The sequence below is a fragment of the Thermobia domestica genome, chromosome 17 (assembly GCF_964235325.1).
Source record: "Thermobia domestica chromosome 17, izTheDome1.hap1.1, whole genome shotgun sequence".
Classification (NCBI taxonomy): domain Eukaryota; kingdom Metazoa; phylum Arthropoda; class Insecta; order Zygentoma; family Lepismatidae; genus Thermobia; species Thermobia domestica.
The window spans coordinates 146827103-146849208 of NC_137470.1; the positions used below are offsets into that span (position 1 = coordinate 146827103).

The window sequence follows — 22106 nt, forward strand, 5'->3', positions numbered from 1 at the left end:
AGGTCTCCAGTGAATGGAAGAGAATAATGTGATCCGCTGAGTCATTTTTTTTTTTTTTTTTTCGTAGTTTCCAATAACGGGCTGTGTTTAATGTGTGGCAAACCCCAAAGAAATATATCTCCTAGGACGAATTATTAGCGGTGATTATGTCAGCATTTTAGGTGGCTAGGTGTATCAATGGCGCAAATATTCAGAATTGTACCGGCGTTCTTAGAATTTTCCCTAGCACAAGGAAACCCACCTCCGTAAACGTACTTCAAAATGTGGATTGCAATGATAACTTTAATGTAATTATAAATACTTTCATCAATCGTGTTTCTCAGTACAGAATTGGCGTAAATGTGTATTTATCAAGGGAAGATCTCCAGAACAGAAAATCTATTGAAACAAAAATAAAAGTAACTATGTTTGTGACTTAATGACTCTTGAACCAGCCGACCGATCTCGATCAAATTTTCAACACAGATGAGGTTCGGACCTGGAATTTTTTTTATCATTTCACTTTGACGGTGTAACTTACGGAGGAGGAGTGGGAAATATGTATATACATATAAATGATCGAAGTTAGTGCCTATTCCATAGTTTTCCGGGTCGCTGAGGTGAATAGTGACACTTTCGATACCGTTTAAATCCAGATTCAGCCCCCATTAGTACTCCTAAGAGAGGAAGGTGACATGTAAAAATAATTTAAAGTGACCAATATTAGTGTCGAATTCATAGTTTTTTTGTGTCCCCAGGTTTATTGGTGTCCAAAATGAAGCGTATTCTCCCCGTTGGAAGAACAGGCATTCTGGTAATATTGAAATAATATATATTTTAGAATCATGCATAATGAATTTTGTTCACACTCGATCAAATTCACTGTATCGGTGTTCAACTGTAATCTGAAAAAAGAAGCAGTGCGACTACATTCCCTTTGTTTTTGTAGTACACAATCGCGTGTTAGTACAATCAGTCAGATATATTTTTCCATGTGTCCGTTAATTACAGATCATTTGAAAAAAGGGAAGTACTAAGGATACTTTATTTTTAAACACTATATTTAGATACAAACACACAAATAAAAAAAAGTTGAATTAAAAAAGAAAACAATATCTTCTCTTATGATAATCACAAATCAGTTTTTGTAAAGCATAATTTGAATCAAAGACACTACAAATGCTTCGGGCCAGGATGGCTCAGTATGGTAGAGCGTTCACCTCTGGTGTATGGGGTCCTTGGTTCGATCCCAGCTCACGCCAAGTGAATTTTGTGGTGGACAAACAGCGTGTGCGTTGGGTTTCTAGAGGTTCTCCCGTTTCCTCCCACTTTCTTCATTTCACCATTTCCTTCATTTCTTGTCATCATCATCGTCTCCTTTAGCCTACATGGCATAACTATGGGACGTAAAACTTAAAGATTTCGTTTTCATTTAGTACAAACGCTTCACTTAAAAGAACGAAATTAATACAGATCTACCTCTAGTTTCTCTTGGATAATTACACACACAAACACGAAAAGGAGTTGCATTTAATAAATTGGAAAACTCCCCGAATTCTTCTTGCGTATTTGGTAGGATATGTGACGTATAGTACGAATATCACATGTTACAAAGGTACTTTAATCGTAAAATCTTTCGTGAAAAAGCAAATTGGCAGCTGGAAATGAGATTTTAAAAAAATTAATTCTTCCAAAAGAAGAATCCGATATATTATTAAAGGAAAACCTTCGTTTAGTAAGTCATTATTTTTTTCATCCTTAACTCCTGATCTTGAGGAACTATCACAGTATTTGCCAAGAAAACCCACGAACACGGTGTTGTCCACCACAAACTTACTTGGCCGGGGAACGAATTAGAAGCAGTTGGGAAATATGAGGAAATGTACAAGGAAGTGAAATCTGTGGAACTTCGTAGGAAACGAGGAGGTATTACGATAGCAGTAGACAATACGAATGGAATGGTAGTTAGCGATATGTTGAAGATTTTGTATGAGAGTAGGGATAGACCGCGTGACCTAGATGTTGAATTAGAAAATGAAGCACGCGCACCCTCTATGAGGATAATAGAGGGTTTAGTATTTTTCGGGATGAGTTTGAAAAAGTTATATCGGAGATTAGAAATGTTAAGGCAACCGGGATAGATCGAATTTATTAACAATGTGGGAGACAAGAGCAAGAAAGTGTTGTTCTAATTCTGCAGTGGAATATATGAAGCAAGAGAGTGGCGAAAATATTTCCTGAAGTCGATTGTATTACCCTTCAATGCCACTGTTCTGTGATAGGGAAGCATTATTTAGATGGAAGACTGTCAGTGAGTCATGTTTAATTTCTTCAAGGAGAGTTCAAGTGAATTACCATCAGTATTTTCAAAAAATGGTTCAGAAAATGTACATTACATTGTGACAATCTCATTTTTTGATACTGTGACAACCTAACTGGAACTTTTTTATATTCAGGATAAACAAAATTGAAAGACAGAACTTATACTTAGATTAAGAATGCACCACAATGATGAAAATACCGGTGCAATAAATTATGGTTGGCAAAATTACGTTATTGGTAGTGAAGATAATTTTCGTAATGCTGAACGGTATATCTAGGATAATTATGATAAATATAATTCAGCGTATGCCATATAATCCGCACGATAAGTGCATTCCGTGGCCGAGGCTTCAAGTGAAAGTCAGGTTAGAGTAATGTAGCACTAGAAAAAATCGCAATAGGTTATTGGGATACCATCTGTAATGTTTGTTGTAAGACGAATATAACATCAGCGACTGTGTGACATTCAACAAAACGATGTAGGATCGTCTCTGCAACTTTACATAACTTGCAGTAAGAGTCAGTCTGTAAATTATTAATGCGATATAGTATCTCTTAGAGAGGGAGAATATTTTGTATTAGGATCTTCTAGACATTTTGGACGTAGACTGGTAAGACTGGGGCGTGCAAATTGCGCCAGATACGGTTCCAATCCTTAGTTGGAAGATGAGAAATTATCCGCGGAATATGAGGGTGTTCCTGTTCTTCTTTGGAAACATCAATACAAAGCCTGAACTGATCTACACACCTGGAAAGTTCTTGGGCTCATATAGGCTATAAGGATAATCATAGTTCGCACATATTTGGGACAAGACTGTGCAAGCCGTAAATGTGGTGGATTATTAAAGTTCATGTTTCATTATCTGAATCACTTTTCCGTCATAGAGTCCTGTAGATAACAATGTTTATAAGCAGGATGTAATAAATTTTAAAAAAAATGGACCACTTCGTCTATATAATTAATGAGATTTAAACCATCTTCAGAGCGGGGGAAATATAATGTATCTCTTGCAAATGGAAGTAGAACCCAGACCATATAAATCATCCGAAGAGGGGGTTGTATTTTTCTAAGATAATACTCTGGTAAAAGATAAATATGGGCAGCATACCAGAGCTTCGCCGACATGTAAGTATTAGGTACCAAATACCCGGTATAAGATCTAAATCACGCCCTTTCACTGCTGCAACTTCATGTTGTAAACTATGCAAAATTTGACTCCGCACAGCATCATAACGACTAGTAGGCTGTTTAGTAAAAGCGATGTCCAACACCTTCAGCTGATCCACTATTGCTATAGGATGTATTACCTGATGATCAATTGCGAGCGGTTCCGGGTTCGATTCCCTATAGGGGCACTAGCTCGAAAAATTGAAAAAAAATCAGGCCAACCATCCTGAATGAGGTTTTCCTGGGTTTTCCTTGTTCACACCAGGCAAATGCTGGGGTCGTACCTAACATACAGGTCCCAGGCCGCTTCCTTCTTTTCCCAGTCCTTTCTTTCTTCCCTTTTCCCAGATAGTGTGCTCGCCGAGGGACGTCATCCCTCAAACGTGACGGGCTAAATGGCCATAGATGCCGAAAGCCCAGAAATCTAAATTCAAAATCCCTGACTGACGCTCAACTAGAGGTGACCAATCATCAAATACCATCATTTTCGTTTTGGTATAATTTACCTGAATGGCACTAAACCATCAACATTTGGTCCAAAATGTGCAGCAGGGTAGTGAATTATAGATGAAATGTAAAACTCACTGTCACGTAATCTGCGTGAAGCTTGAACGTTGAGATGATGAAATGAACAATTGAGATGATGCCTCCTGATAACAATTGTCAGAAAATATAAAAGGGAATCAAGAATTAATGTAAAGAGGAGACTAATAGTGGGCAGCAGAGACCCAGCCCTCAACGATGGAGTAAAGGAACAGAGGCAGATCCATTGATATAAATTGTCGCTGTCGCTATGGAGTACAGAGATTGCAGATCATTAAGTCCCGGTGGAAAATTGTAGTATTTCAAAGTCTGGAATAAATATGCATGGGCTACAGTGTCAAAAACACTTTGAAAGTCCAAGGATAAGACTACAGCTTTCTGGTTAGACACTTAGAAGTAACTAATAATATCACGCAAAGTTGAAAGTGTGGAATAAACATTCTTTGTCTTACGAAAGACAGCTTGATGCGAGCTAAATATACAGGCACACAACTGGCTAATTCTGGAGGCCAAGATCTTAAGATAAAGTTTGAGATCATTATTGAAAAATGTAATAGATCTGAATTGGTCCGGTGTATTCGCTTTTGTGGTCTTAGGAATGAGTACTACCATACCATCAGTTTGGAGAAATGAGGAGTGACGTAACCAATCATTGTATATTTAAGTGAGGTGGGGACCGATAATGTTCTAGACCTTCTTGTAGAAGGTATAAGGGAAGTTACCGGAATTTGGAAACGAAGGTAAAAATTTCTTCACTGGTGATAGGAGCAAGTAATTCATCAGGATTGGCAATGCGAGCACTACTGGGAATAGTATTTACAAAGTCTGGAAATGATTAAAAAATTACACTGAAATTGGGAGAAGTCCGTACGGTAAGACATATTAAAAGTACGCAGGACACCATGAACTTCGGAGTTTCAACCTGTGTTGGAGAACGAAGAGAAGTAATATTGTGATCAGTCTTTCGCTTGTATTGTTGAATACAGTGATAAAATGAAATTCGTTCTCCAGTAAATATGAGCCCCTACCGGTAAACCTACAGAATATTTAGCAGTGTTTGTTTGTTGCAGGTGATCTAATTTGGCTGTAAGCATTTAAATCTTCGAGATTATTCGGGAAGCTACCCTGTAGCCATAATTCGTTAAGAAGAGCGAATATCGTCGAAGTTCTCATCCATGGTATCGGAAGAATTTTTTGTATTGTTGTTTAACATACTTGTTCCACCACTGATGAATGCTAGAAAAATATTTCCTCTGGGCAAGCCACCATCACCATTTTATTAAGGGGAAACTAAAATTATCTTTTTTTTTCTCTCAAGAAAATGGCAATGTAGCGATATACGTTTTTCTGTAACTAGATACCTCTTCGGTACAAATAAAGTATAGGTACATGAATACAAGATCATTACATTAGGCCTGTATCACGCCTTTCGGACAAAAGTTTCTTAATACCCTCACAAATTGTATTTTATAAGCGGCACTCCACTCCTCGCTGAAGGTTTATGTCTGGGGCACGATCATTACGATTATAAATTGAGCGTTTTTTGGGCAAAGTTAGATTCAAATTACTTAAAATAATGATAATAATAATAAAAATAAACTATTATTCGGTTTTACTAGGCTTCTTTTGCGGAGGGATTTCCGTAAGAACATGAGAGTGACAACAGCTAAGAGAGGTAAGTAGGTTAGGATACCGAAGACGCTACTTGAAGTTCGTCAGTTTATCTAACAATTATTTTTCCATGTGTTTTTCCCGTGCTTGCTTTCCTATCTTTTCTCGATTATGTATTGTATCTCACAGTAGTGGATTCTCTAACATTTTGCCAGTAGTGTCGTATATTCACAACATTTACCACATTTCTTGCTGCCTTTCAGTACTGGTCCATAATTTGTATAGTTGAAGATAAAAAAGACATTCCAAATACGAAAGTTGAACATCTGAATGCTGCTCATGCTGGCTGTGGAACTACATATAACTTGAATAAAACTCGAACATAATCTGCCAAGTGGACTTTTTGGTGGACAAACACCGTGTGCATGGGTCTTCTCGGGGTTCTCCTGTTTCCTCCCACTTTCTTCATTCCATCATTTCATTAATTTCTCATCATTACTGACTCCTTAACCGTGAGTCGTAAAACTGAAAAAAAATCATTTCAATTACTAGTCTGTGTTAAACTGTACATGGTCAAAGGAAGCGTGAACAAAGCCATTCAATACTTCAAATTTACATTTCAAAGGAATGTTGTTGAAGACACTTGAACAAGAGTCTCGAATAAATTTGAAACCCTTCACGATCATGGAAGTATTGAATCATGCTTTATATACTTGTTGATAGGTGCCAGTCCAAAACAAGTGATCAAAAATGTGCAAATAGGTGAAAGCGAAAGTGCTTATCGATTTAGCTCAGACTTGCGCATGAATAGCTACAGTATTATCATTTCTATCCTAACTTTCTGCAGACATTTGAAATTTAACAGATAATATTAAACCTTTCAGAAAACATGTCAGTTGATTTTGTAGATACCCCAACAAATATTCACTAAGTATGTTGATTCTTGTACAGTCAGAAACAATGTTAAATATAGATTGGAGCTATTATTTCTTATACCTCTAACCTATGCTTAATATTGTTTCTGACTGTACATCGAATGTAGGTTAGGTTAAGTTACTTAAAGGTATAAAATTGTCCCTTGTACTCATTTTTTTCTTTCTTTTTTTTTTTTAATATTCGTATGACGCACGGATATCAGAATGACACGCAAGAAAAATTTCTCGAACCATTTCCAAAAATTGTGATTACTGCGAGTGCCTTTTAATGTTATTGGTGCTATTATATCGAAGACTGTTTCAAAGAAAAGGCTGTAAAAGCACAGGCAACCAAGCGAAGAACATGATAACAATGACAATTTTTCTGCGTACTGGATTTAACAACCATATCTGCGTGAGATTTTTTTTTTTTTTTTTTCACAAACCTAGCCGATATTTCTGTATTTAAATCCTCCAGTTAATATTTACGCCTATCATTGCCCTCATAATTTTAACTGCACTGGTCAAGAATGGTAATTTTACGGTTAAAATAAATGAGTGCATGTGAAAGAGTATTGTCTACGATATTAATTTCCACTCTCGGTGCATTTCTGTACAATGTAGGAAACCGGTATTATACGTGGTATTATAATTAATAATATACTAGCATCAATTACCCGTTTCGCTGGCTTAAATTAAGAAAAATTAGTAATATGTTTCGTTACTCAGTCACTTTTTACCATTACTAAAGCGCTCTCTGATATCGCTCATTTTCGATGATTTTTATATTTCTCTCCCCTTTTCCTTCCCCGTGTGGTGTGGCTGAATTTAGACTTAAACGGCGTTGGAAGAGTCACTGTTCATCTCAGCTACCCCGAAGATCATGGATTCGACACTAATATTGGTCATTTTCGATTATTTTTGTATAACTCCTTCCTCCTCCTCCCCAAGTTGTGCTAAATTTAGAATTAACCAGCGTCGAAAGTGTCACTGTTCATCTCAGCGATCCCGAAAACTATAGATTCGATACTATTATTGGTCATTTTCGATTATTTATAAATGTCCCTCTCCCTCCCCTATGATGCATCGTAAAAGTAATATGACAAAAGCCATCTATGTTGAAAATTCAAACGAGATCGGTTGGGTGGTTGAAGAGTTATTAAGTTTCATTTATATATACAGGGGATAGACAAAAAATCTGAAAACACTTCATACAGGACACGTAAGTTTGGCCCTCCACTGTACAACACGTGTTGCAGTTGCCGATCGTTTTTTGTTTTCAATGTGTCATGTGGACCTTCCGTCAGCAGTAACCAGTTCACTTGTGAGTATCGTGGTGTGAAAGTGGTGCGGTAAAATGGGCGACCTGACAGACTTCCAAAGATTCATGATCGTTTGTGCCCGTCTGGTTGGAGCTTCAGTTGCAACAGTGGCGAACATTGTGGGGGTATCGAAAGGCACTGTGTCCAATGTCACGAGGGCATACACAATTCATGGGCAAACGACGTCTGCAAAGCACAACAGTGGTCGAAAGACAGTCGTGTCAGATAGGGACCGGAGGGCATTAAGACGGATTGTAGCAGCTAAAAAAAAGACCACTGCAATTAAAATTACGTCCGAACTCAATTCCGGCCTACAAAACCCGGTTTCATCGAAAACAGTGCGACGGGAACTTCATAAAATGAAAATTCATGGCAGGTCCGCTATCGCCAAACCCCTGGTCACAGCACTAAATGCGAAGAGGCGTATCCGGTGGTGTAAGGACCACAAGGCGTGGACTCATGAGCAGTGGGAACGCGTAATGTGGTCCGATGAATCGACCTTCATCTTGTTTCCAACAACCGGTCGTGTTTACGTATGGAGAACACCGTTGCAGACCTATGATACAGACTGTCTGCTCCCAACTGTAAAGTGTGGAGGTGATTCTGTTACAGTATGGGCAGTAATACCGTGGTTTTCTGCAGGTCCCATCATAGCCCTGCATGGAATGATGAATGCTAAGGCGTATGAGGCCATTTTGGGGAACCAGATTCTACCCATGGCCCAAATATTGTTCCCTGATGGTGATAGCATCTACTAAGATCATTTGGCACCCTGTCACGCTGCAAAAACGGTGAAATCATGGTTTGAGGAGCATGGCCAGCAGCTATCACACCTCTCCTGCGTCCCACAATCACCAGATCTGAACATCATTGAGCCATTGTGGTCTGAGTTAGAAAGGCGTGTTCGGTCTCATTACCCTCCACCAGCATCCCTTAAGGAACTGGAGCATGTTTTGGAGGAACAATGGTACAAAATTTCACACACCACGATTTAGGAGCTGTATACGTCCATTCCACGTCGGATCCAAGCTGTTTTGGACATAAAAGGAGGCCCCATACCATACTAGGTATGATTTTTACACGTTTGCAAAGTTTTAGTTTTTTTGTCCAACCCCTCTATATATATATCCCTTCCTCTACGTTGTACCGTCAAAGTAAAATAATAAAAATCGTCCCAGACCCTAACTTCATCTACATGTTGAAAATTTGATCGAGATCGGTTTGATGGTTCAAGAGCTATTAAGTCAAACCTAGTCACTTTTATTTTTATTTATATTGATTTTTGTATATCTCCTCCTTCTCCCCCTCCTACGTTGTTCCGTCAGAGTGAAATGATAAAAACATCCCAGGCACTACGAGTGAATTACGTGATGAAATGATTGCCCATAATATGATTAGGATTTATTATTTAGATTGCTGGGCTTTCGGCACGTTTGAGGGATGACGTCCCTCGGCGATTACATTATCCGAGGAAAGGGAAGGAAGGAAGCAGCCTGGGATCTATATGTTAGGTACCACATCGGCCAGTATTTGCTTTGTGCGAATGAGGAAATATTTGTTTTGTGCGAATGAGGAAATATTTGCTTTGTGCGAATGAGGAAATATTTGCTTTGTGCGAATGAGGAAATATTTGCTTTGTGCGAATGAGGAAATATTTGCTTTGTGCGAATGAGGAAATATTTGCTTTGTGCGAATGAGGAAATATTTGCTTTGTGCGAATGAGGAAATATTTGCTTTGTGCGAATGAGGAAATATTTGCTTTGTGCGAATGAGGAAATATTTGCTTTGTGCGAATGAGGAAATATTTGCTTTGTGCGAATGAGGAAATATTTGCTTTGTGCTAATAAGGAAATATTTGCTTTGTGCGAATGATGAAATATTTGCTTTGTGCGAATGAAGAAATATTTGCTTTGTGCGAATGAGGAAATATTTGGTTTGTGTGAATAAGGAAATATTTGCTTTGTGCGAATGAGGAAATATTTGCTTTGTGCGAATGAGGAAAACCTCATTCAGGATTGCTGGCCTGAAAAAGTATTTTACACATTTTCGGCCGATTGCTCATAATAGGAGAGCAGGTAATAGGATTGCACGTAGTGATTTCCAGGACATATCAGTTTGCACCAATATTATCAATCTATACGCAACTACTTAGACATTCGCCAGGGTAATAACAGTCCAGAACGTCTTAGAAAATTATTTAAAGTGAAAGCAAAATATTTTTTTTTAATTAAACGGACTATTCGTAACCTGCAGTGTGAGCCATATTACATTTTGTAAAGGAGATCGCAACCTCCTTATGAAGGAGCTGGCTATTCCTATTGATTAACGGAGGGCCACGGTGGCTCAGTGGTAGAGCGTTCAACTCTAGTGCTTGGGGTCCCTGGTTCAATCCTAGCTCGCGCCAAGTAGACTTTGTGGTGGACAAACACTGTGTGTCTGGGTTTTCTCTGGATTCTCCCGAGGGGGGCGCGGTGGCTCAATGGTAGAGCGTTCACCTCCGGTGCTTGGGGTCCCTGGTTCGATCCCAGCTCGCGCCGTGTGGACAAACACCGTGCTCGTGGGTTCTCTCGGGGTTCTCCCACTTTCTTCATTCCACCATTTCACTCATCTCTCATTATCACCGTCTCCTTTAGTCTAACCGGCATAACCGTGGGACGTTAAACTTAAAGATTTCATTTTCATTTTCTGGATTCTCCCGTTTCCTCCAACTTCCTTCATTCCACTGTTTCACTCATTTCTCATTATTACCGTCTCCTTTAGCCAAACCGGCATATGCGTGGGATGTGAAACTTAAAGGTTTCATTTTCATTTCTTCTTTTTATTCTTCTTCTTCTTATTTTTTAATTTGAAGAGAAAGCAGAGCTATAATGGGATGGATTTAGGAAAGGTTTTGTCTGTGGGATATATCTTGAAGGAAAATAAGGTTTTCTAAAAAAAATTTTTAAAAAATAAAATGAAAATACCGATTCACATGTTGATTTGAATTTTCCCTTATCTTTTTTCTTCTCAATTTGGATGCCGAAGGCAGTAATTTTTTTCAGCGCTATGTAAGGTGTTACTTTCTTATGTGCAATTCGACGACCTTTTCTTAATTGCTGTCAATTTTACTCTTCAATTTTTTTTTAATCTTGTATATTTTTTTTTTAACAGTTTATTCTGATGGCCGTGTATGCATTTCAATCCTGCATGCTCCTGGTGATGATCCCATGGGTTATGAGTCTAGTGCGGAGAGGTGGAGTCCAGTGCAAAGTGTTGAGAAGATCCTGTTATCCGTTGTTAGCATGTTAGCAGGTAAATATATTGTTAGGTATTCCTTAATTTATGACATGCCTCAGGCAAGTATTTTATCATTAGCGCTCAAATAACTCCTTGACACAAGCCGCATACGTGCCAGCATTGTATGCGTCATGGTCTTGTGTTCTTAATTACTAATTAAGGAAACATTTGTTTTGTGTTAGAGAGTATGTAAATAAACCTTTCTCATATTTTAATAGTTCCAGGATCCTGGAATACTTTAGTTTTCCGTGTTTGTGAATATATTCGTCATACATAAGTAAGAACAAAGAACACTTGGGATTATATATTGTAGGGTTCCTACTAGTCAGGGAAAACTCAGGGAAATTGGTGCAGGTTAGGGAAACTCAGGGGGAAAGACTGGAAATCAGGGAAATTTCATAAAATATATTTTTCTAACATTAATTGTACATTAATTTCATCTTAGTCAACCATCGTATTTATGGAAGGTAAGTGGACTGTACATATGAGCAGCTGATTACTATTTGTCTCGATAGAATAAGTGTTCTCATTTATAAATATTCACCGTAATTTATTCCTTATTTATATGTCAACGTCATCCGACACCTGTCATGAAGGTCAGGGAAACTCACGGAAATAGATTTTTCCAGATCAGTAGGAACCTTGTATTGACCATACAGTCATCAATCAGTAGACAGTCATACTGACCACATACCAGAATTAGGGATGGCCAAAACATCCGCATAACGAATAATATCCGAATAACGGATAATGGATAACATCTGGATGATAGGGGGCCGCGGTGGCTCAGTGATAGAGCGTTCACCTCTTCTGCTTGAGGTCCGGATTCAATCGAGCCCAGCCCCCGCCAAGTGAACTTTGTGGTGGACAAACATCATGTGCGTGGGTTTTCTCCCACTCTTCATTCCGTTATTTCATTCATTTCTCATCATCACCGTCTCCTTTAGCCTAACCGAGGGACGTAAAACTCAAATATCCGTATGACGGATAACAAATGGCATTTATTCCGAAGTTGGGCGTCCGCTTTCTCCACGTTTTTTCGCTGTTATCTCCTTTGCACACTTTCTACAATTTGTTATTAGGTTCATTAATCCGTGCTCTTCACAAAATGTTAAAGGATTTTGCTCGTTATCAACGTATTGCTTCACAAATGTTAAAACTGTTAGTTCATTGCCCTTGTACATTCGCCATGTTAATAACATAAATCCTCGTTTCTTTCCCACAATGCAACTGTTCGGTTACCTTGCGCCAAGTAGTTCCCTCCGCTCGCCGTATAGTCCCATGTTTATAACCGCTTATATATAACACACAAACAGATTTTTCGAGACTTATATATTATCAAGCACACAAACGATCAAATTATCCATATCTTTCTTGTAAATTTTAAAAATTTTGCTGGAAACGGACGCCCAACTTTGGAACTTAACTCTAACAAATAATATCCGAATAGCGGATAATATACGAATGATGGATAACGGATAATGTTCGAATGATGGATAACGAGTAATATCCGAATGACGCATGACATCTAGATGACGGATAATATCCGGATGGCGGATAACGAAATATATTCGCGTGACAGACAAAGAATAATATCCGAATGATGGATAACGGATAAAATTCGAATGATGGATAATGGATGACATGCGGGTGAATAATATCCGGATCTAATAAATACTGCCAGAGTGCCATTATGATCGAGTTGTTTTATCCAACGCAAGAATTGCTATATGCTGTTAAATGAGATTTGTGAGTACTCTGGTAGGTGCGTCATTACTCGTAGGATAACTCCCAGTTTCGTCACTACCACGAGAAGCAACATCTGATCAGACACACCTAACAGCAGAATCGTCATGACAGAAGCAGTAACTGTTGGGCTGCTGTTAATCGTTTTACATTTTCTCAAATTCTGGTTGGCAGGTTCAACTTTACGAATGTGTACATAATGTTCACGTGGCGTAGTTCTACATGTAGCACCGAATCATGAGTGTTACAGATATCAGTGCTTAACATTTTAAATGCAGTGTTGAATTTGCTGTTGAATACATATCGATATGTGTATAATTATACTGGAAGAATTTCCTTTTTGTTTACATACTTACACATACAGTTCAGACATTTGTTGTATACATTGCACTGAAACTAAATAGCCCCTATCAGTGTTTTGGGTTTGAATCCCTGACAGCGTTATCTTAGGAACGATCTAATGTGATTCCGGACAATGTATGTTTTTTCCTCAGAAATAGCGTGCGTCCAGTTGTGGCGTTTACCTCGACGATCCTCTTTGGGCTAATGTAACTTTCTGGCAGGAAAATCGTTAGTCTCTGGTCCCGAGTCACCAGGGGCGGTACACACTCTACGTTCAGTGATGCCATGGAGGTTTCAGAATGCTTGCTTGCATGCATTAACTTCCATTCTTGATGACAGATGGAGAACATAATGAAAAATATTGGCGCATCGAGAGGCATTCACATTTTTCGTGTCTTTGACGTACACGCGTTGACGTTCTGATCTCACGATTAACTCAAATAGATAAGTATTTTGCTTGTTGAAATTTGCCATATTATACAACGAAATGAAACTGTTATCATTTGTTTCCTTCATTTACCAATAACATTCACTTTTGCAACACATCATATCACTTCGGATTTTATCTGGTACCTTCTTACCTTTGCGTCCAGTGTATCTCTTCCCTAAGTTCCTTTTTCGCTTACGTTCATTATCTTAACATTTTTCTTCGTTTCTTTGTCGCTTTCGTGGTTTCACAGACGAATTTTCCAGGCAGCAACAACTATCACCTTCCTTCACACCAGCCGTGTTCACTTTGAACAGCAACTTTCGTTAAAGGACACTATTGGATGACAGTTTCGCTTTTCTCTACTGGCATGTACGTGGATGGCGGAAAAAATAAATATATAAATAAATAAAATTCTGAAATTGGTACCAATAAGAGAAAGTGGTTCAACTCACAGTCCGTCCTGAGCGGCAAATATTGAGATTCTTAAAATAAAGTCTATTTGGTGTTTTTGACTCTCATGAAAATGAACTACAGGAATTACAGGTGTTTGTAAGATAGTTAATCACGTGTTGATGATGGATGTATTGATATTTCAGTTATGTCCGTAAGAGTCCTAATTCTCAACGTATTCCTCTACTCCAGCAACTGACTTTCAGTTTTCCATAACCCTTTGTATACGAAATATCTCTAACGTGAATTGTCAACCTTTTTCTTTACTGTAGCTCATAATTTTTAATTTGCCAGAACTCTTTTTTAATCACGAGTGGAAAATACTGGTCAGCCTTCCCCTCAGTCTACTGTCTTAGTATAGAATTTCCACATCTTGGTAAACCTAAAGTAGGAGATACTTTTCGAACATGTACAGATCGCCGTTTCCTCGATGCAGCAATTTATTATGAGTAATAGAAGAAAAGATATATATATATATATATATATAATCATCAATGAAAATTGCAATGATAATTCAAACCAAAAACATGGAAACGGAAAACTCGTAGCATCTGTATGAACAGAAGTTATGAACAATTGAATTGGTATAAACAAAAAGTAACATCATTCTCGGTGGTTTTATGCTCTGTCAACATGAACAAAAAAAAAAAAAAAAAAAAAAAAAAAAGGTGGGGGCATAATGGCTCGCTCAGTGTTAGAGCGGTTACCTCTGGTCTGTGGGATTCCCAGGTTGTATCCCTGGCCAATTAAATCTACGGCAGGCAGCATCGTGTCCGTTGGTTTTCTCGGGGTACTCCTGTCTCCACGCACATTCTCATTCCACCAATTAATTCCTTCATCATCATTCACTTGCCTTAATCCGTCTACCTTAGCCTAGAGGGCATAAAACGTGGGATGTTAAAGTGAAATATTTCATTTCGTTTACGAAAAATGTTAGCGTTAGTCCCATATCGATATCTCCATAGTCATAGGTACACAGCATGGGGTTAACATTTACAAACGTCACTAGCATAGTTTGAGTATTTTGCATAATTTGACATCCCACTTCTTAAGCATAATTCAAGATAGGTAGCTTAGCTTAATGCCCTGCGTAACTACAGTAGGATAGGTAGACTATTTCCTGCCTTCAGGCGGAAGAGGTGAGGTGATTTTGAGTTTAGCGTCCCGTTCAGCAGCGAGGCTATATGAGACGTGTAGCTATTGATTAACGTGGTATCCGAACCACATTAGCTTCCGCCGGGAATCGAACCTGGATCTCCCACGCCAAAGGCGCGTACACTAACCGCTTAACCGCTAATGAGCTCTTCAGGCGGAAGAGTCAGATATATTATAGGCCAGTTAATTGCATGATTAGAAATTCCAATGCCAGTATCACATACAAGTCACTGGTCGGACTATACTTATAAGCCACCATGTTATTATTCAGAGCTCTTCGTGTACTAGCGTAGAAGGAAATGTTCTTGTTTCATTTAATGAACGATGTTCTTTCTGTTTGCAGAGCCGAACGATGAGAGTGGAGCGAACGTAGACGCAGCAAAAATGTGGCGGGAAGACCGCGCAGAGTTCAATAGGATAGCAGAAAAAATAGTAAGAAAAACACTGGGACTGCCTTTACCGTGAATGGTGTTGGCTTGAAAACTCGCAGACTGTGAAGTGAATGGAACACTCCAGTGAACTGTGTATGAAGACGAACAGTGCTGTTTTCTTTCATTTTTATTATTATTATTATTATTATTAAAGAGTGATTTGTGTTTCCGTTCGTTAGTGAAATGTCTTCCGCAAAACATGGACTGGTTCAAGGAAAACTTTGGTTTCCAAAATTGTCACAAAGCTTATATTTAATATTTTATGTAATATATATATATATATATTGTTGTTTTAAAATGTATAAATTTGTTGGTGACTTTGGACTCAGATTACTCAAGAAGGGGAAGAATGAAGTAGTTACCAGCGAGAACAATTGTCTTCATTTGTTGTAAGGGCACTTTTTAAAGATAGAATCTAATATAATGACATAGGTAAAGTTATTAAGTCCGGTTTCGAAACCGACAAGAAGACATCGCTTAGTTATAAGAATGATTTTACTTTTTTTTGGCATAAAAGTACACTTTATAGTATAAATTGTTAATTTAATGTTGGTCTTCTTTTTTTAAGGGTGTTTCAATCGGAACACAGTAATTAGGATAAAAAATGTTCTTAAAACTGTGCAACAGAAACTTCGTGATAAGGAATTGCTAACTAGTAGACCAGAGCTTCATTATCATTTCAGTGTCTTTGTTATTATTTGACTAATTTTCATGGTCTAATACACAATCTTAATATTACTTGTTACCCAGGAATTAAATTTCTGTGTACTTGCAATCAGTGCCGTGCCGAGGGAAATCAGCGCCCGGGGCGAGAATATACCACGGCACCCCCGTACATATGAATGAGATTGTAAGACCAGCCGCGAAGCACCACCGTAATTGGCGCGAAGCGTAAGAAAATTCTAAAAAATGAATCCTGCCTTTCCTTGATTTTAAGCACTCTTTACTACTTTTTCCCTTCCATTTTATATATGTGCACATGTATTTTCTGACCCTGTTAAATTACATATTAGATTGGAAAGAACTTCTGTTGATCTAAAATATCCCAAGTAATTTTTCCGCTCTCTATATTTTCTTTTCTTTCTTCGTCCTGAATTTTGTGCGCCCTTACTTTGGCGCCCCGCTCGCCCTGCCCAAGGCACGCCACTGCTTGCGATACTGACTTTGTCATATGTGTTGTTGCAAATTATGTATTATTTACTGCCCTAAAAAACGTGAAGCTTCGTCACCACAAAATTCTACCTGCAAGCAAGCCAACCCTATTTGGATTGTTATTACCCACATTATGCTTTGTATTATTAACCCATTTCTTGTTTCTCTACGCAAATGATCCTTTTTCCGTATCCGTATCTAGGGTTCTGTGTACCTCATGCGTTCACTACCCTATAGTTATTGTGAAATTCAACATGGTATAGTTTCCTTGAAGCCATTTATTTCGTTCAGTATTTTCTGAAAATTTTGTGTTCCGAAACTCTCGTCTATTCTGCGTTCATTCGTGATCGATTTTCCCATTCATTCAATACAACTGGCGGAATTCTGCTTTCATGTTATTTTGCCTTTAACTTCTTTGATATTTGTCTCATCCATAGAAAAGTTTTGTTCTTACAGCATTGCGTTAATAAGTATTATTAGGAATAACATTCTTTTACTTCCGTAAATAACAAGACAAGAGAACTGCAGGTATTATTGTAGAATGGGTGACAATTTCATATACGAAATCGACTGTTGAAGAATTTTTGTCTAGACTAGCGCTGTCAAACTTTGTAAACCAATGCGTTTTGTGCTACACAACTGTAATACTGTTGAAAATGTTCCTGCAGTTTGTTTCGGTTCGGTACACTGCTCATGGCAAAACATATTGAGTCCAGTCATCTGCGATGGAGTCGAGCGCGTGTTCGAACGTACTCAAATGTGAATGACTGTGTGATTGCCCAGTATAATGTTACGCCGTGCAGATTCCGCGACTTACCTTGTCATACCTTATAGTGATGGAGTTTGGTTTTTATTTTAAAATTTTAGTAACACAAGAAGTCTGCAAAATTCTCTGTGGCATACCCGTTATCGGTATTGTTCCATTTTTAGTGTTATTTTTAAATGCAGTTTGTGAAATTGCTGTGTGCAATTTAAGAGTTAAAAAGTGTGAGTGAAACAAAATCCAGGTATTTTTTATGGTTTTATTTCGCTTTAAAAACTAAAAAGAAAAAAGATCTTTAGTAAATTTATATGATGATAATAATGATGGAAGCACGTGAAAAAAATAGTATACAGGGTGTTATAAAAATTTGTCACAATATTTTGGGAATAGTTCCTCGCATCAAAATAATAAAAAAGTTCATGTGGACCTGTGGTTTCTTTTCTTCTTTTGATGAACTTTTTTTTCTTCTTTTGATGTGAAAAATCTGTTCCCAAAGTAGACACACATTTTCGTTACACCCTGTATATCTAGATAAGTCTAAACTCAGATCTACAATTGGAGAAGACAGCTCCTTACCACTCTGCTACTCCTAAAATACTTTTATGTTTTTTTTCTTTAATGTATTATTTGTGTACAATTAAGGGATCCTTCAGTACCGTCATTTGTGATATAAATATACTTTCTCATCATCATGGTTTTTGATCTCCTGCGATGTTAATAATAGCAACTTATAAATTATTTCTGAAATTATTATTTCAATTGTAGAAATTATTCCATTGATGCCATCTCTGTAGAAACCGTTCAGAGAGACAATATTAAGAAATCATAGGTTCATGTTTTACATTCTTTCGAGAGCTCATGCCAAAATATTTACTAAGTTTGCTTCTCTTCACCCTAAATAACGGTATGTGAAAAACCGGTTTATTGGCGTCCAAAAATCAATATATTGTTTTAATTAGAAAGGTAAAGGAATCTCATCTTGGCAGAGTACGTGCTGTCTCCGTATTTCTTTGTTAGTTTTAAGTATTTCGCAATTATTTTTTTTCTTTGCTGAAATTAGGAGTAAATAAAACTAGCACTGTAGAGATGAATTTATTTTATGTATAAGATAGTTTTTCCCTTACACAGTAGCAGTGACAATTAGTTGTACAACTCTACAAAGTAAAGTATAGAATGTTGTACTTCACAAATACTGTTCCGTTCTTCCTTCTTTAACTTTGTTCTGTTTGATGATGTGTATGCGAAAGCGTTTAAAGTTTATTTTTTTACTGATGTAATCCTGATTGGTGGCTCTTTTTCCTGCAGTGGAGAGTCTTTGTGTTTTTTAACCTTTGATGGGAAAATATGCCTCCTTCTTTAAGATACTCTTGGAATATTGATTTTTTTTTTTTTTTTTTTTTTTTTTTTTTTTTTTTTTTAGGAGAATTACAGACCATATATAATAGTAAAAATTATAATAAAAGGATACTGTATGGCAGATAGAGTGTTATAATAATTTATATTTTGTGCTATAATAACTTATCAAATTTATGTTAACTTGCAGCGTATAAATATTCATTTTGTCTGCTTGAAAGTGCCTCCACTTCATGTCTTTTTAAAATTTCAGTTTAATTAATATATTGATGTATTATGGACAAACAGTCGTGTTGGTAAATTTCTATGTATTATGGACAAACAGTCCTGTTGGTAAATTTCTATAGTGGTTAGTAGGCATTGTTTAAAATACTTATAAGTTGCAAGTATCTTATCTGTAAATTGCAAGTAATAACTGTGAAGATGAAATTTCGATTAAGAGCACTTAAATAAGTCATCCTTTGAGAGTAACAAAATGTTTGCTACCTCGTTAATTAATTCTGTACTTAACGTTGTCAATTAGATACATTAGTTTCCAAATAGAACGTTCTCATCTGGTGCACAGCGTTTCAGTTTCATCCCGGGCTAAATGGTCACATATGTTCGAAGATTTTGTTGAAGTGTATTAACATTGTATAAATTATTTCAGCATAGGAAGCAGGTTAATGAAACAGTCACACAAAATCATAGTCCAAACTATACTTCACAGTATAATGACTGCCAGAGCTCATTTGTAATCGGAAAATATGACCGGACGCTTAAATAACTGCGGCTGCCACTTTTAAATTACAGAAATTATTTATTTATTTGTAAGTACGTTGCTTGATTATAATATGACAAAGATTAATTTCTGCAGCAAAGGTATTAAGATGTATTCCATGCAAATTACTACCTACAAAGAAAGAAAGAAAGAAAAATAGTACATTACAGCACTTTACAGCTGTAGAAATTTAGCACTGATATAATATGTTGTAAATGAGTTAAGGAATTTGTGAATTTTATTCTGTATAATAAAGACCAGTATATGTTCATTTCAAAGGAATACTTATTTTAATCAAACTTATCCAGTATTTTGAAAAACCTGTTCCTAAAGCAGCAGCATTTCACACCAGAAATAAACTTCCGTTTCTGTTATTTATTTATTTATTTATTTATTTTTATTTTTTTTAATTAATTTTTTTTAACTAGATGATATACAAGTTCAATTTTTTAAGTAAGGTCGGATTGCCAATAGGAACAAAACTGGTAAAGACAAAGCTAGTGTCATACATTTTTGGTTGTTTTCTGTGTTCACATTAAACCATTTTTCTACATAGTTGCCATGATACTTTAAAATTTTATGATAGCGTTCAACACGTTTTTTTGCATGCTCATGTCGTAGAAACCGAAGCCAATCTTCAACCGTTGTTTTTCCTTCTTCATCGGTGTCAAACCGCTGACTGGCGAGAAACTGCTTCAGATAGGGGAAAGATGATAATCGCTCGGCGTTAGGCCCGGCGTGTACGGTGGATGGTCCAGTAGCTCTCATCCAAAAGACCCGATTAACTCTTGAGTTTGAGCAGCAAAATTTGACGAAACATTTTCAACTGCCCACACTGAACGATATACATTGAAGCTACGACTTGAATTGATGTTGCCTCGTGCCAAAGGTATGCTGTAAGATAGCGCGCATGCGGATTGCGACAGAAACAACAAACATAAGCAATAGCAGCAATGAGGAACAACTGTTGGAATTTGGCTTCGGTCACAGGTGGGTGATTTCTACGATATAGACATACAAAATCTTGTCGAACACTATGATAAATGTGTAAAGAAACAGGGTAAATATGTAGAAAAATAGCGTAATGTGTTCACAGGAAATAACCAAAAGTGTATGATATTAACTTTACTATGTTTGTGTCTGTTGACAATCGGAACTTTTAAGAAAAGCCCTCGTACATATCTATTGATAATAATCTAATATTTCAAGAAAACGGGTAATTTTTGGCTCAATACAAAATATTTTTCGTAGTATGGAACTGGTGAAAGGCGAGAGAAGACTGTCTCGTAACGTCTAAAATTGGTGATGGTTTAATTAGTAGTTTAATTAATAATACTAATGTAATAAATTGATCATGTACTGCGAAGGCAATGTTGTAAAATCGTAGAATATAAGTATCATGTTTCAGTTGGTGATTTAATATTATGTAGTAGTGTACTGCAAGTATAAACAAACAAAGCGTGTTTTTTGAAGGCAGAAGGTTGGGTTGAATTCACCTAATTTTTCATAGTTTATTTCAACCAAGCAGTGCAGTTGATCCATAAGTTTCAATGATAACTTAAAATTTTCACAAAAGTTACCGTGGAATTAGTTACTTCAACTTCGTGTCTGGAAGCGGGAAGGAGCTGATAAACTAATTCTTTTTCCTTGGGGAATTTTAACACCTTGGAACAAGAAAGATTCCTAAGTGTTAAAGAAAACATGACATATTTTACTAGAATCATTAAGTATTCATGCAGTTTGTTTAATGGAGATAATTTATCTTTATATTCTAAACTGGTTTTAGTTTTAAACAAGAATGTTTCCTTAAGTCTCAAATAAGCATACTCCATTTTAGACAAAATCTGAGATATTTCACGATAATTGTATCATATTGTAACATGATGTATATTTGCAAGTCTTCGTGTGGATGTTAATATAGATTCTCGAATCTTTAAGCAATCTCAACTTGCGAGAAATGTTAAAAATAAATAATAAAACACTTGAAGTTTAACCAAATAGGTTTTTCGACAGTTATCGTCGAACATCTCATCACATACCCAAATGCTTGTTGTGACAAGTGATAGAATCTTCCTTCGACGAGCTTCTAATACATGACGTGTGAGGTGGATACTTGTAATGCACAAGTACGGAGTTCTTGTAAAGGATTTCTGGAGATATTTTATTCACACTTACCATTTTACCATAATTCACTTAAGTTACCGCTGTCGTTCACAGCCCATAGGACATGAACCTTGAATTTTATTTTGATATTGAATTCATTTTTATAAAGTATGGAACATCAGAGTAACCATCCCGTAAAAGCATCACCTTAAAATAAAAGTAAAATGCTTCCCCATTTAAACAATTATTAAATTCTCTAATTTTACATCCCGTAATATTTAGCTTA

At 36.9% G+C, this 22106-nt stretch overlaps 1 protein-coding gene across 2 annotated transcripts in view; it reads left to right on the forward strand.

Moving 5' to 3' along the window:
• The window catches only part of Ubc7 (ubiquitin conjugating enzyme 7), a 48892-nt gene extending 28897 nt beyond the window's left edge, over positions 1 to 19995 (forward strand). For both annotated transcript variants that reach the window (XM_081744383.1, XM_081744384.1), the window contains exons 4-5: positions 11010 to 11150; positions 15602 to 19995. In XM_081744383.1, coding sequence (XP_081600509.1) covers positions 11010 to 11150; positions 15602 to 15723 — 263 coding nt within the window. In that variant the 3' untranslated portion in view covers positions 15724 to 19995. The remainder of the gene's footprint in view (positions 1 to 11009; positions 11151 to 15601) is intronic.
• Positions 19996 to 22106: the final 2111 nt, after the last annotated feature.